At 39.7% G+C, this 16,056-nt stretch overlaps 1 protein-coding gene across 1 annotated transcript in view; it reads right to left on the bottom strand.

The window, feature by feature from the left end:
- The window catches only part of LOC126481229 (ATP-dependent DNA helicase DDX11), a 164,943-nt gene that overhangs the window by 22,627 nt on the left and 126,260 nt on the right, over nt 1-16,056 (bottom strand). Inside the window, exon 11 of the mRNA XM_050104842.1 lies at nt 14,919-15,126. Within this exon, the coding sequence (XP_049960799.1) occupies nt 14,919-15,126 (208 nt within the window). The remainder of the gene's footprint in view (nt 1-14,918; nt 15,127-16,056) is intronic.

The raw sequence follows: 16,056 nt of genomic DNA, 5'->3' as shown, positions 1-16,056 counted from the left end.
ATTGGATCTATGGCAAAACTCAACAAAGAAGATGAATGACAGATATGTTTCCCAAAATCTTCTTTTTCTACATATAAGAAAATAAGACGTTTCATACTGAGCAGGGTAGTCTCACAATCCCACCAATAAATGACTTGAATAACAATGATAAAGCCAAAAAAATTAGACAGTTGTGAGTGTGAATTCAATGTCAATCATTTTAGAACAAAGTTATGAAACCACAGGCATGTGACCCTTCAGATAACAGTATTATAGGGAAAAAATCAACCTGGGGTAGTCAGAATACCCCACTTGATAATATGAGGGTTAAACAATGTGTAGCTAAGCTGAGCAGAGCAGAAAGTGTTGACGTGTAGAGCAATGGGTCTGAGGAAGGAAAGCTAAAGACACAACTTGGACATCCAAATAAAGCTGTAGTCTTGACTAATAATGTTGATTCAACTGAACTGGAAACAGAACTAGGATGTGACAACTTTAGAGAAACTCTCAGTGATGTAAAAACTGAAAAATTCATTCATAAATAATTTGTTTGACATTACACAAGATAAAAAGAGTTGAAAAACGATGACCTTTTAGCTGTTAGTTACGCAGAGTAAAGACCGCAAGGATTTTTCAAAAACTTCATGCTGATGACAAGAAAGAACCTATGTGTTAGTTGTATGGGAACAACTGGAAATGACTTGCCACAGAAGATTCTTTAGAATGCATAGGGGATGATACAGTCCTATACTGCTGGGTAAAAGAGGATTCTACAGCAAACTAAAATTAAATTCTTTTCTTTAAGTCTGATGTTAATGGCTGCCTGAGAGAAATTATTTTGATCTTTGTAGTAACTGTTAAATTTTTAATGAACTATATTTATTATTAATTTGGAAAAGTGTGAATGTTTTCCTCTCAAAATTTAAGTTTTGTTATTCTTTGCTTTTGATTTTTGTGATTTATCCAATAAAACACACTACTTTTACATAATATTTGCTTTTAAAATGCATCTATCCATATCTTGAGCTATCCCAGAACCAAAGTTATCTTTTAACAAACTTGCCATATATCTGGATGAAATTGTTCCGCAAATTCCAGGCCCTGAATTTCAAAATACAAAATGAGGATCTGATCAATAAATAAATGTTTATTTAGTATTTTACATAGATTTGTTATATATGATACTAGTGAACCAGGCCATGTTTCGCAGATGCTAACTACTTACGGGAATTAGATAAACGTCCTAATCTGGGGCATCCCTTGGAATTGTGTTAGGATGCAAAATTCGGCTCCTCGTTTAACCTTCATTCACAATGAGGATGCTAAACTTAAAAATATAACAAATCATATAGATTATGAATAAGAAAAGACTCTCTTGTTTTTGTTTTTTATTGTTTTTAAGGGCTAAGTCTGTAAGTATAGCAACTTCAATGACATTTTTTCGTGGTTGATTCTCCAGCTACTCTTGCCAGATACATCCCTTCCCACATTGCTTTGTTTCGGCTTGCCTGCTTGAGAGGCAAGACAATGAGCAGTACAAGTCTCCGCAGCTGTTCAGCGATCATCTTCGGCAAAGGAACTGCTTTGCCACACCTCCTGCAGACACCAATCAGGGACAACAATGACATCATCCAGCTAGTAGGGCCAACAGGCTATGAATTCTTTATCTCTGGCAGTGACAGCCAATCATGCGGATAGCCATCTGCACAGTGTTATAACCTGTAATCCAAAGGCTGCAGACACAATTGCATTTCAAGAGTCACATTCTGCAGTCAACAGTCATTTCTACAGCCTACCATTGCAATTAAGTAACTAGCAAATGGATTATAGAGAGAGACAATACTGGAATATGTACCACATTTATCCGAGTATAAGATGACCCCCCCCCCCCTTTTTTTTCTTCAAGGGACTTCTTGAGAAAAAATTATTTTTAACATATTTTGACTAATCAAAGTTACAAATTGTTTTACTGACCAAGTATCTGATTAAAATGTTAACATTATATCTGCTGTAAATTTGTGCCATTTATTGTTTGTCTACATTTTGATAAAATACGGAGAAATAAAATGAACAAAAAGAAATGGTTTACATTAACTTGTGAAGTGCTTTCTTTCCTCCTTTTTTACTTACTAACTCTACCATTGTGATGCCACTATTTTCAATCATCATCCTAGTAGCACAACTGTGAAATTTATATCTTTATTGTCACAAAGATTTGGCTGATTCTTCTGAATATGTTGCGATTTCTGAGGTTGTGGTGGGACCTGAGAACACAACTGTTTTTATCCGAATACCTATTGGATTTCACTTCTATACTGATGTGAGAATGTTATAATGTCACTTGCTTCCAAAGACACACCCTCTTGTTCCCATCATACATCATCATAGTTAACATTGACAGCATTTTAGAACAAAACACATAGGTATGCCACTGGACCCTATCTAGAGTTTTACCATCTCCTGCAGAAATTAATACTATTGTTGAGTACTTGTTCAATTTTACAGTCAGTTCAATCTCGACTACAACTGGATTCAGGCAAACTGCAGTTTAAACATGGTAGATGTTCTAAAAAAACTGAAATATGCGATATACATTCTCGTAGCTGGTAACACGATGTAATGTTCTGCCTGCTCACTCATCTAATTCTCAACCAAGGTGGTGTCCTTGTTCCCCATCCAACCCTTCCACAGTGCTGTGCTTAAGCAACTGTGAAACATGAACTGCAATATCTCCTAGGATGCAAGTCATACATCAGAACAGCAACTAATACATAAATAAAATATAGCAATCACGATTCAGTCCGATTCTCGAACTTTTGCTCGGCCCGTGATCTACTGATGTCTGTTGGTACTATCTCCACAACACATTTTGCCACTGTAATTTATTTTCTTAACAATTACAGTCAGTTTAATAGTAATGATTTCTTCTGTTGGAGATTTCATTCTAGATTCATTTTCCTCCTTGTTTCATGTGAATGTCACCATCATGCCCTAAAGCTGAATAAAATCTGATAACATTTTTACCTGGTATTCTAATACGTGAACAACAACCGAATTTCTCATATGCAACCCATTTAGTAAATCATTATAATCTCCACATAATCAAATAAAATATTGATCTGGGTTCAAAATGAAGTAGTGCTTTTTGAAGGACAACATTTCCACTTCTGAATGCTACCTTCCCTTAAAAAGCAGCATTAATGTTTCTATATGGTATCCACAAATGTATGAGAACTTTTACAGCAAACTTGTTCAAATATTACAACAGTTTCTAAGATGACGGAATTTAGTGTTTCACAAAACTGTCAAATTTTAAGGGGAGCTACAGATTGTTGTAGTGACTAGTTCATAGTTTCCCATATATCCCTTGCACTAGCACTGCAAGAGTCACATGTCATGCAGTTGTTTGAACAATCTCAATACTGTATCGAGAGCTTTGGCGCATTGGGAAAACTTGTACCTATTTGAACGTATCGTTTGCCCAGCCCTGCTCCTCCGATTTCTTCAAAATAAATCTGCATGTAACTTTAATATCCAAAGCTTCATATACAAATGAAAGAAGACCCCTATATGCTCTATTAAACAACGTAAAATTGTTAACCTCAGCAGCAATAGTTTAATCTGCAAATATAAGACAACCTTGCATTTTTCGAATGATAAATTTGGGAAATAACCTCATCTTATAATCAGGTAAATACGATACTTAGAGTTCCAGCCTCCTAACAGAGCGCTGATCAGAAGCAGCAGCTTATCGGTCGTACACAGTTTGTATACATCATATAGGTTAGTGGTATTCTAACTTACTTCTTCGCAGAATAGTGTTTACTAACTTTAATTTGTTGCAGACCCCTTGAATATATTCTCAGTACCAATACAGTAAATTTTCTTGAGAGCAAGAAGCTTATATCCATGAATCAGCATGGTTTCCAAAAGCACTGTTCGTATGAAACTCAGCTTGCCCCTCTCTCAGACGATATACCATTAACTATGGATGAAGGCCAATAGGAAGATCCCATATTTCTAGATTTCCAGAAAGTGTTTGACATGCTGCCCCATCGCAGGCTGTTAAAGCCAATACAAGAATATGGAATAGGTCCACAAATATGTGAATGGCTTGAAGATTTCTTAAGTAATAGAACCCAGTATGTCTTCCTCGCCGGCAAGTGTTCATCAGAGATGAGGGTATCGACAGCAGTGCCCCAGGGAAGTGTCATAGGACCGTGTTATTCTCTATATACGTAAATAATTTGGCAAACAGGGTGGGGAGCAGTCTATGGTTGTTTGCCGATGGTGTCATCACTGAATGTCGTAGAAAAATTTCTAGTTGGTGTGATGACTACAGCTAGCTCTATATGTAGAAAAATGTAAGTTAATACAGATGAGTAGGAAAAACAAACCTGTAATTTTTGGATACGGTGTTAGTAGTGTCCTGCTTGAAAAAAGACACTTCGTTTAAATATCTGGGCATAACGTTGCAAAGTGATACGAAAGGGAACGAGCATGTGAGGCTTGTAGTAGGAAAGGCAAATGATCGACTCTGGTTTATTGGGACAAATCTATGGAAGTACGGTTCATCTGTAAAGGAGAGCACATATAGGACGCTAGTGTGACTTGTTCTTGAGTAATGCTCAAGTGTTTGGGATCCATACCAGGTCAGGTTAAAGGAAGACATTGAAACAATTCAGAGGTGGGGTGCTAGATTTGTCAATGGTAGGTTAAAACAAGACGTAAGTGTTGCTTCAGGAACTGAAATGGGAATCTCTTGAGGGAAAGGGACTTTTCAAGGAACACTATTTGGAGGAAAGGCACTTGAAGCTGATAGCAGAATGTTTCTTTTGCCTCCAACATACACTGTGCACAAGGACCAAAAATATAAGATATGATAAATTAGGGCTCATTCGGAGCAATATAGAATGTCGCTTTTCCCTCATTTTATCTGTGAGTGGAACAGGAAAAGAAGTGACTTGTGGTATGGGGTACCCTCTGCCACATGCCATAAGGTGGACTGCAAAGTATTGATGTAGATTTAGGTGTAGAACTTACTCTACAATTTTGGGATAAATTTTAGGCATATCTTTGTGCAAGGCAACTTTGTAGGATAGCTTCCTATGAACAGAAGCATGTTACATGACTCCACTGAAATCTCATGTTAGTACATAGCGTGTAGTTTAGATCAATACTTCAGAGCTTGCTTATTATTTTGTGCAGTAGCTTCTACTGAAATGGGACTGTTGACACATTTTCCATAGAGAAATTTATTCTTTTTTAAGACATTTTGGATCTTCCGTTTTTAAGATACAGTGAGAAACCTGCAGAGCAGACTTAAGTGTTTGTTGATTCCCCTTGTTCATATTTTGTGCATATTCCAACCTCAGTAGTGTCACACAGTTGTAGTAATTTTCTCTTTTGGGAGGCCTGTTTGTACTTTCTCAGTTACTCTTGACTGCTTTGTTTGTGTTTTTTGAGACCTTATCTTTACACAGTACAATAAGGACAAGGGCTGTGCTTCTTGTGAGAAGAAACAAGGAAAAACTGAGTGCTGTCCACAAATGGTTGGAAGCTGCATTGGCCACAGTCGCCAGGCTTCTTGCTACTACTCGAGGCTGCAGCAACATCTGGGCGCCGGTACCAAGCTCTGCGAAACGATCAGTGGCATTGGAATCTCCCAGTGACCTCGTTGTTGCCGCATCTTCAGTTAAGTCATTGGTCTGTCTTCAGTCTAGAGTGAGTGGCAGACAACTGTGGCTTCGCGTGTCACTGGATGGAAGGCAAAAGGGGGAATACACTGCACAGCTGGCTTCTTATACCATACCAACATGTACAAGATGCTACCTAGTGTTGCTAATGCTTCTGAGTCAGCACAAGGCACCTCTCCTCTTGGCCCAGTGTCCAGTTTTCCTGTCCAGACCAGACAAGTGCAGAGTATGGGCGTGATAGTCATTAGGTGCTCCAATATTACATGGGTAATGAAGCCCCTCAGGGAAACAACAGGCGGGGTGGGAAAGAATGCCAGTGTGCACTTGTTATGTTTGCCAGAGGGTATTGTCCGGAACGTGGAGGAGTCCCTGCTGGCAGCCATTAAGTGCACTTGGTGCAACTGGCACATGTCAGCACAAATGACACCTGCAGCTTGGGTTCTGAGGCCATCCTTAGTTCCTTTCGGCATATGATTGATTTGGTGAAGGCAACTAGCACTGCAGACTGGACGGAGGCTAAACTCATTATTTGTAGCATCATACTTAGTGTCGATCACAGTACCCAAGTCTGGAGCAAGGTGGGAGGTCTAAACCAGGGGCACAGACTATTCTGCAACAATACTGGATGGAGAATTGTAGGTTTCCCCTTAATAGGTCCTGTGTGCACTATATACAGGAAGCAGCCACTAGGGTAGTGTAAGAATATGTGTGGCATGCGCATGGGTTTTTTTAGGCCAGAGGACCCCCCCCCCCCCCCTTCCCACTTGTGACCAGAGACGAACTGCTGCCAAAATTGAAAATATGTCAGTCACATATTCTCAGACAATGCTCGCCTTCGCAGATCAGTTATAGAACAGATTAATATGATATTGATAAACTCAGGGGCATCTAAGGAAAGGTCCCAGAATTAGTATCATTTATTGAAGGTTATAATGCCCAAGTAGCATCAGTAACTAAAAGTTGGTTGAATCTGCACGTGAATGGCAACAAAATCTTAGATAAGATTGGAATATTTATCTTAGTGATGTGTTAGTCACCAATGGTGGCAGTACATTTATTCCACTAACGAATTCCACAATAACTTCTGACGTTATCATGGATTCTGAATGTGAGTTAACCTGGTTGAAGTTAAGCATCAAAGGTCAGTCAGAAATGGTAATCAGATGCTTTTATAGACTGCCTGGGTCAGAAGCTGTAGTGATAGAGCACTTCAGAGACAATTTGTAGAATATAATTAATAACTTTCTCCATCATGCTGTTGTAACAGGGGGCCATCTGTAACTCCCAGGCAACGACTGGGAGAGTCACGCTATCAAAACCAGTGCCAAAGACAGGGATTTGTGTGAAATTGTTCTGAATGTCTTGTCCAAAAATTACTTTGGACAGATAGTAAGAGAACCAACTCAAAAAGGTAAATTCCTAGACCACATACAGCTGCATGCAGCTAAGACTGCGGGTGGTTGGGTGATGTGCAGTAGCAAGGGACAGTGTTCCACGTGACACTCCAGCCAATAGCATCATTTCGCTGCTTCAGTCTGTCTCACAAGTTGCTGTAAGTGCTTTGAACATGTAGTGCAGACAATTATATTGTTTGCAAAGTGTTCATTGCGGCTGACAGATCATACAAGCACCAAATGCTACACAAGCAACCAAGAGATATAGCATTCCGAGGTGTACCACTTCTTCAAAGGAGGAGCCGAAGCAGACGACTTGCCACCACATGGTGCTCACCCTAATGTTGTTAACAGCCAGGTGAAAACAGCTGAGGTGTGCAGTGTGGGACTGTGAACTGTGCAGCATATCTCCACTGAAGCAAATGTATGTATTAAATCCAGTCGATCAGCATCTTTTAAATCATCAGGGAAGCGATGCAATCGTAAGAAGGAAGTAAGCGATCTGGACAATTTCTCTAAGAATGTTTTATGTCTGACAATATTTGATATGTATTAGAGAGGCGAATATCCGACTGCAGACAAATTAGTTTCACAAAGGATAGAGAATCTGGATTTCAACGGCAGTCAACAGACAATGTCGTGAATATTAAAGGACATGGGGTTTCATTGTCTTAAGATAAATGATGGGAGAAAATTTGTTATGGAGAGAAGTGATATTGTAGCTGCACGACTGTAGTTTTAGTAGGATTGCAAGAGTATCAAGACAGTGGAACATCTTCCATTTATTATATCGATGAAACATATGTGACAAAAAAAAACACATAAAGTCATTGTGCTGGAAAATGAGCAATGGGATTGGTGATCTTGAAGTTCCAGTAGGTAAATATAGTCGACTTATTGTACATGCAGGATCAGCAGACAAATGGTTCATTCCTGAGAGTAAACTAATATGTAAGAGCTCTGAGGATTACCATAATGAGATGACATACAGAGTATTTAAATAATGGTTTACAAAACAATGATTGCCATACCTCTGCCCAAATTCAGTTATTGTGATGGAGAATGCAGTATCCATTCAGTGCGACTCAACAAGGTTCCTTAAACCCACACCAGGAAGTCAGATATTATTAACTGGTTATCATCATGAACCAGAGCAGAACTGTTGCTGTTTGTCATTGCAAATAAGCTAGCTATGAGACAGATGAGATCGCTAAACAAGATGGGCAACAAGACATTACCACTGTATCACTGCCATTACAATCCTGTCAAGAGATGTTATGGGCGCAGTTGGAAGCTTACACTGCAGAAAAGAACAATACCTTTAAAATTTCAGAGCAATATGATTTCTCCGTGGGCAGACTGTGTAAGGTATGCAAAAAAATTACAGGGTTAGGACTACAAACAAGAAATTGGTAGGGACTGTATTATGGAGCCTTTAATAATGGACCTCTATGAGTCAGATTCATTGCAGTCCAACAGTGAAGAAGATGTCAATTTATTGGCTTGAAGTTGGTGAGCACTAAATTCATCATCACATTCTATGTGTGGCAGTTGAATCTGTGGTTGCACTACAGGTTATTAATAGTTATGAGCCCATCTTTGAAATAACGATTATGCAGTTTTATATTTTATTTGTGTAGAGGCAAGCAGTGATTGCTAGTAGCTCTCATAAGGGTACACAGAAATAATTTCTCATATTTCACAAAATCAGTCATTTCTCATCTTGTTATGATTTGACAAACTCGGCAAGTACAAGATTAGCTACACGAGTAGTTCATAGGGTTGACCTTCAAGTTCATGATCAACAGTTAGCATTATTTCAACATATGTTACATTAATGTCACTGTTGAGTAATACTTTGTAGTAGTACTTCGTTTATATTTTCGCTCATACATACTTCAGTGTTATTACATACTGATCAATAGGGCTTTTCTTTTTTTACACAATTGCCTATCTTGGCTGCTCCAGGTATACTTTACTAAAATGTGTCATTTGTAATTTTTGTAAAGTCAAGTTACTATAAAATTTCATTCTCATTGATGTCGTGTTTGCTTTAGCATATTTTCCCTGCCACGATTAAAATCATTTCAATGCCTGTCTGTGTTGTTGCTGTCTCTGGTTGTTCGAAAACAGTAGCAGACAACTGCATTGTCTACAAAATCCACTGTCCAAAATCTACTGCTCCATCTCTGCAGGCTGTTACAGCAACCAGTTTAAAAGTGTTTCAGAACAAAAACAGTCTCTGTTGCGAAATTATTTAAAGTCAATGGTGCGTTTCACCATTTTGTTCATTCTTGTTTTCAAGAAGGGTTGTAGGACAGATGCGCGTGATCATAGGCGTATTTTGTTGTTGTCGATCTGTTACAGAATTGAGGGCCATCTTTTATGCTCAAGAATTATGACATTACTGGAGAACTGAAGTCTTTCAGAACTCAGCTTGCTCTATTCCTCTATCAGATCCATAGCGCTGTTGACAACGGGCTCAGGTTGATGCAGAGTTCCTTGACTTCAGGAAGGCATTTGACAATGTCCCGCACCGCTGTTTAGTGAAAAAAATAAAAGCTTACTGAGTATCGGACCAGACTTGTGACTGGATTCAACACCTCCTTTGAGACAGAACTCAACATGTCGGTCTTAATGGAACAAAACTGACAGATGTAAAGGTAAATGCTATAGGACCATTATTCCAGAATGAGATTTTTCACTCTGCAGTGGAGTGCACGCTGATATGAAACTTCCTGGCAGATTAAAACTGTGTGCCGGACTGAGACTTGAACTCGGGACCTTTGCCTTTCGAGAGTAAGTGCTCTACCATTATTGTTTACAATCTACATCTACATGTATACTCTGCAAATCACATTTAAGTGGCTGGCAGAGGGTTCATCGAACCACCTTCACAATTCTCTATTATTCCAATCTTGTATAGAGCACGGAAAGAATAAACACCTATATCTTTCCATTTAAGCTCTGATTTACCTTATTTTATCTTGGTGATCGTTCATCCTATGTAAGTCGGAGTCAACAAAATATTTTCACATTCAGAGGAGAAAGTTGGTGATTGGAATTTCGTGAGAAGATTCCGTCGCAATGAAAAACACCTTTCTTTTAATGATTTCCAGCCCGAATCCTGTATCATTTCAGTGACACTCTCTACCATATTTCGCGATAATACAAAACATGCTGCCTTCATTTGAACTTTTTCAATGTACTCTGTCAGTCCTATCTGGTAAGGATCCCACACTGTGCAGTAGTATTCTAAAAGAGGACGGACAAGCGTAGTGTAGGCAGTCTCCCTAGTAGGTCTGTTACATTTTCTAAGTGTCCTGCCAATAAAACGCAGTCTTTGGTTAGCCTTCCCCACAACATTTTCTATGTGTTCCTTCCAATTTAAGTTGTTCATAATTGTAATACCTCAGTATTTAGTTGAATTTACGGCTTTCAGAGTAGACTGATTTATCGTGTAACCGAAGTGTAATGAATTCCTTTTAGCACTCATGTGGATGACCTCACACTTTTCGTTATTTAGGGTCAACTGCCAATTTTCGCACCATTCAGATATCTTGTCTAAATCTTTTTGCAATTTGTTTTCATTTTCTGATGACTTTATTAGTCGATAAACGACAGAGTCATCTGCAAACAACCGAAGACGGCTGCTCAGATTGTCCCCAAAATCGTTAATATAGATAAGGAACAGCAAAGGGCCTATAACACTACTTTGGGGAACACCAGAAATCACTTCTGTTTTACTCGATGACTTTCTGTCAATTACAACGAACTGTGACCTCTCAGACAGGAAATCACAAATCCAGTCAGATAACTGCAACGATGTTCCATAAGCACAGTTTCACTATGAGCCGCTTGTGTGGTACAGTGTCAAGAGCATTCCGGAAATACGGAATCAATCTCAAATCCCTTGTCAGTAGCACTCAACACTTCATGTGAATAAACAGCTAGATGTGTTTCACAGGAACGATGTTTTCTACACCCATGTTGACTGTGTGTCAATAGACCGGTTTCTTCGAGGCGATTCATAATGTTCGAACACAATTTATGTTCTAAAATCCTGCTGCATTTCGACGTTAACGATATGGGTCTGTAATTTAGTGGATTACTCCTACTACCTTTCTTGGTGTGACCTGTGCAACTTTCCAGTCTTTGGGTATGGATCTTTCGTCGAACGAACGGATGTATATGATTGTTAAGTATGGAGCTAATGCATCAGCATACTCCAAAAGGAACATAAATGGTATACAGTCTGGACCAGAAGACTTGCTTTTATTAAGTGATTTAAGTTGCTTCACTACTCCGAGGATATTTACTTCTACATTACTCATGTTGGCAGCTGTTCTCGATTCGAATTCTGGAATATTTACTTCGTATTCTTTTGTGAAGGCATTTCGGAAGGCTGTGTTTAGTAACTCTGCCTTGGCAGCACTGCCTTCAATATTATCTCCATTGCTATCATGCAGAGAAGGCAGTAATTGTTTCTTGCCGCTACTTCACATAAGACCAGAATCTCTTTGGATTTTCTGCCAGGTTTCAAGACAAAGTTTCATTGTGGAAACTGTTATAGGCATCTCGCATTGAAGTCCGTGCTACATTTCGAGCTTCTGTAAAAGATCGTCGATCTTGGGGATTTTGCGTCTGTTTAAATTTGGCATGCTTGTTTAGTTGTTTCTGCAACAGTGTTCTAACGAGTTTTGTGTACCAAGGAGGATCAGCTCCATCGTTTGTTAATTTATTTGGTATAAATCTCTCAATTGCTGCCAATACTATTTCTTTGAATTTATGCCACATCTGGACTATACTTATATTATTAATTTGGAATGAGTGGAGATTGTCTCTCAGGAAAGTGTCAATTGAATTTTTATCTGCTTTTCTGAATAGGTATATTTTTCACTTATTTTTCGAGGATTTGGGGATTACAGTATTCAATCTCGTTACGACAACCCTGTGTTCACTAATCCCTGAATCGGTTTTGATGCTCGTTATTAACTCAGGATTGTTTGTTGCTAAGAGGTCAAATGTGTTTCCACAACCGTTTACTATTCGGGTGGGCTCATGAACTAACTGCTCGAAATAATTTTCAGAGAATGCGTTTAGCATAATTTCGGATGATATTACATGTGTACCTCTAGAATTAAACATGTATTTCCGCCAACATATCAAGGGTAAATTAAAGTCACCACCAACTATTACTGTATGAGTCGGGTACGCGTTTGAAATCAGACTGAAGTTTTCTATGAACCTTTCAGCAACTGTATCATCTGAATTGGGAGGTCAGTGAAAGGATCCAACTATTATTTTATTCCGGTTGCCAACAATGACCCCTGCCCATACTAACTCAGAGGAAGTATCTACTTCAATTTCACCACAAGTTAAACTACTTCTGACAGCAGCAAACATGCCACCACCATCCTTTCGGAACATCGTTAGGTTCTTCACAAAAATTTTGGCTGAACTTATATCCGGCTTTGGCCAGCTCACAGTGCCTATAATGATTTGAGCATCAGTGCTTTCTATTAGTGCTTGGAGCTCTGGTACTTTCCCAACACAGCTACGACAATTTACAACTGTATCTACGTTTTTCCTGTGTTCAGCCTGCACCCTTTGTGACTAAGGCCCTTCTTTTGTTTTCCCGAGACCCTCTAACCTAAAAAACCGCCCAGTCCACGCCACACAGCCCCTGCTACCCATGTAGTCGCCGCCTGCGTATAGTGGACACCTGACCTATTCAGCGGAACCCGAAACCCAAACACCGTTTGGCACAAGAAGAGAAATCTGCAGCCTACACGGTTGCACAACCGTCTGAGCCTCTGATTCAGACCCTCCACTCGGCTCTGTACCAGAGGTCCGCAATCGGTCCTGTCAACTATGCTGCAAATGGTCAGCTCTGTTTTCATCTTGCAAGAAAGACTGGCAGCCTTTACCACTTCTGTTAGCTGCTCGAAACCAGAGAGAATCTCTTCTGATCCAAAGTGACACACATCATTCGTACCGATATGAGCCACCACCTACAGTTGGCTACACCCTGTGCTCTTCATGGCATCCGGGAGGACCCTTTCCACATCTGGAAAGACTCCACCAGGTATGCACACTGAGTGCACATTGGTTTTCTTACCCTCCATGTCGTCCAAGTCCCTAAGGGGCCCCATAATGTGCCTAACGTTGGAGCTCCCAACTACCAATAATCCCACCCTCTGCGATTGCCCGGATCTTGCAGGCTGAGTGGTTTCCTCTGAAACAGGACAGGCAACAACACCTGGCTCAGTGACAGTGTCAGCCACAGACAGCACCTGGAACCTGTTTGTCAGACACATCGGGGAGGCCTTATGTGCGGCCGCCTGGGAAGTCTTTCGCCGCCTGCTTCTCCCCAGGGCGACCTCCCACTTGACCACAGGTGAGGTGTCAGCCTCAGTGCCAGCAGTAACTGGGTTGGAAACTGGTGAGGACCGATTGGAGGACTCCGACATGCTGGACGTCTGTTGGATCCCCACGGCCAGCCCACAACAGTGGTGCCCATCCACTGCAGCCTCAAGCTGTGTAACCGAAGCCATCACAGCCTCAAGCTGAGAGCGAAGTGTCAGCAACTCGGCTCGCATCCGCACACAACAATCGCAGTCCCTGTCCATACTAAAGGCCGTGGAAAACTAAACTATGCAGATAAACGGACTATCGGCACATACTGCGCAACTCAACTGTAGACCCTGAGGAAAACACACGAACTGTGTCTAGTAATACGCAGAGATTCAAAAACCTATCTACCGAAGCACTCAGGTGAAACTAAATAATTTGTCCCTGATTATTGTACATAAATGATCCAGTAGAAAGAATCGGAAGCTGTTCACAGATGATGCAGTTGTCTGTAAGAAAGTAGTAATGCCAGAAGACAAAATCAAGTTGCAGAATGACCTACAGAGGATTCATGAATGGTGCGGGCTCTGGCAGCTGGTCTTGCATGTAAATAAAGTTAACAGATTGTGCATACATAGAAAAATGAATCTGCTACTGTGAAATACACTATTGATGACAAATTCCTGAAAATAGTATCTACGTAAAATACCTAGGAGCAGCTATCCGTGGCGACCTTGAGTGGAAGGACCACATGAAAAAACAAAAGAAAGAGAGGATGCCAGACCGACATTCACTGGAAGAATCTGAAGAAAATGTGACACATTCACAAGAGAAGTGGCTTACAAGGCATTTGTTTGAATGATTCTTAAATATTGTTCATCAATCGGAGTTCCTTACCAAGTAGGACTGATCGAAGAGATAGAGAAGATCCAACAAAGAGCAACGCATTTCATCACGGGATCGTTCAGTCAGTGTGGGAACATTACCGAGGTGCTCAACAAACTCCAGTGGCAGAAAGGGCCCACTGGTGGTAGGATGTCTTTGCCTTCTCTTGAGTTTTGAATGGGCAGGCAGCCAATTATAAAAGGACCTACAGTTAAAAATTAGAACTCCATACCATAATATTTTTCACATTAACAAACACTGCCAGAGGGTAAAAGTAGACATAAGTAACAGAAAAAAAATCCTTGGATCAATTGTGAATTGAAACCTGGGCCTTTGGTTTATAGTATGACATTTACCTACTGAGCAAACAAATCACACATCTCAAAAATATATAAAGCCTATACTGCTTATCAAAATATCAGGTGTTTTTTTCCACTCTTAACAAAAATTAATTACTCTTTTTCAATTATATTCAAATTTAGATAATCATGATAGAACTGTTTTATACAGGAAATTCAACAAAAAAATAATAAAAATATCAATCTCAGTTGAGGTAGGTTTATATTTGGTATAATATGTGCAAAATCCACCTTGTGGCAGTGTGACAGACCTTGGCAACTTGATGATGGGCTCTATGTGTGCAGCAGGGTTGAGTAGCATGAAGCGCAGTCTACCCTTCCCAAGCACCGTATTTATGGACACCAGTACTCGCCCATCATCACTCTTTGTTGTCAAGGCTTCAAGGAATGACACTATAGATGGTAGTGGATTCCCGAAAGAGGTTTCCTTCCTCACAGTATTTTGCAAGGGTGTTTGCTCTGCAACACACAAAAAACATGAAAGCATTCACAATTCTGAAAATATTGCGGTGAGTGGGGAACACACAATTATACACAGTAGAAAGTAAAATGATAAAGCTTTAACGTTAGAATATGGTAATGCAGTAGGGAATTAAAATATTCATTTCTTCTTAACGAAATTTACATATTTCAATAGCAATTTTTAAAAATATTAACTTTAAAAAAATTAGCATAGAACAGCTATGAGGTTTTTACAACAATTTATTCTGCCACGTATGTTGTCACATGTAAATTTATTTGTACACATTTCTATCCATTATATATCACAAAAAGTTATTATTATGACAATATTGTAGAAAAGCACACTTTACATTCAATGTTAGGGGAGAATAGTTTAGTTTAGTAGTGGTCAGCTGTTAAGCAAATAGTTCAGTATAGTTCTATTAAAATTATTTGATGAACAATGGAAAATCTAGGATGGAATAAAGACAATATTATGAACAGGATAGATTGCTACTCACCATATAGAGGAGATGTTCACTGTGGCCACTGAGGCCACACTATGAGCATCTGTGCATGATTGGAGAAGCAATCTGGTTGGTGGGGGTAAGGATGAGGTTTGGGCAGGGAGGGGAGAAGGGATAGCACAGTTGGGACGCAGGGCAGTAAAGTGATGTTTGTGGCAGCATACAGGGATGTGGTGGTGACAAGGCAGGCAGGGTGTATACACCCTGGTACAACATGGAAATCCGAGAAAAACACCGGAATTTTTTTAGAATTCTGGGAATTTTTCAGTGTTTTAGTTCTCAGTTAATTTTTTGGAATTTTGACTGCTAAGAACTGATAGTCCAACAAAGAATACTACTGTATTCCACTACTGCAGAATTATGCTGCACCACTAAAAGAAAAAAAAAAAAATGCGTAAAACTTAAGTTGTAAAGGAAATGC

The sequence above is a fragment of the Schistocerca serialis genome, chromosome 5 (assembly GCF_023864345.2).
Source record: "Schistocerca serialis cubense isolate TAMUIC-IGC-003099 chromosome 5, iqSchSeri2.2, whole genome shotgun sequence".
Taxonomy (NCBI): Eukaryota; Metazoa; Arthropoda; class Insecta; order Orthoptera; family Acrididae; genus Schistocerca; species Schistocerca serialis.
This window is presented reverse-complemented; position numbering and strand designations above follow the sequence as displayed.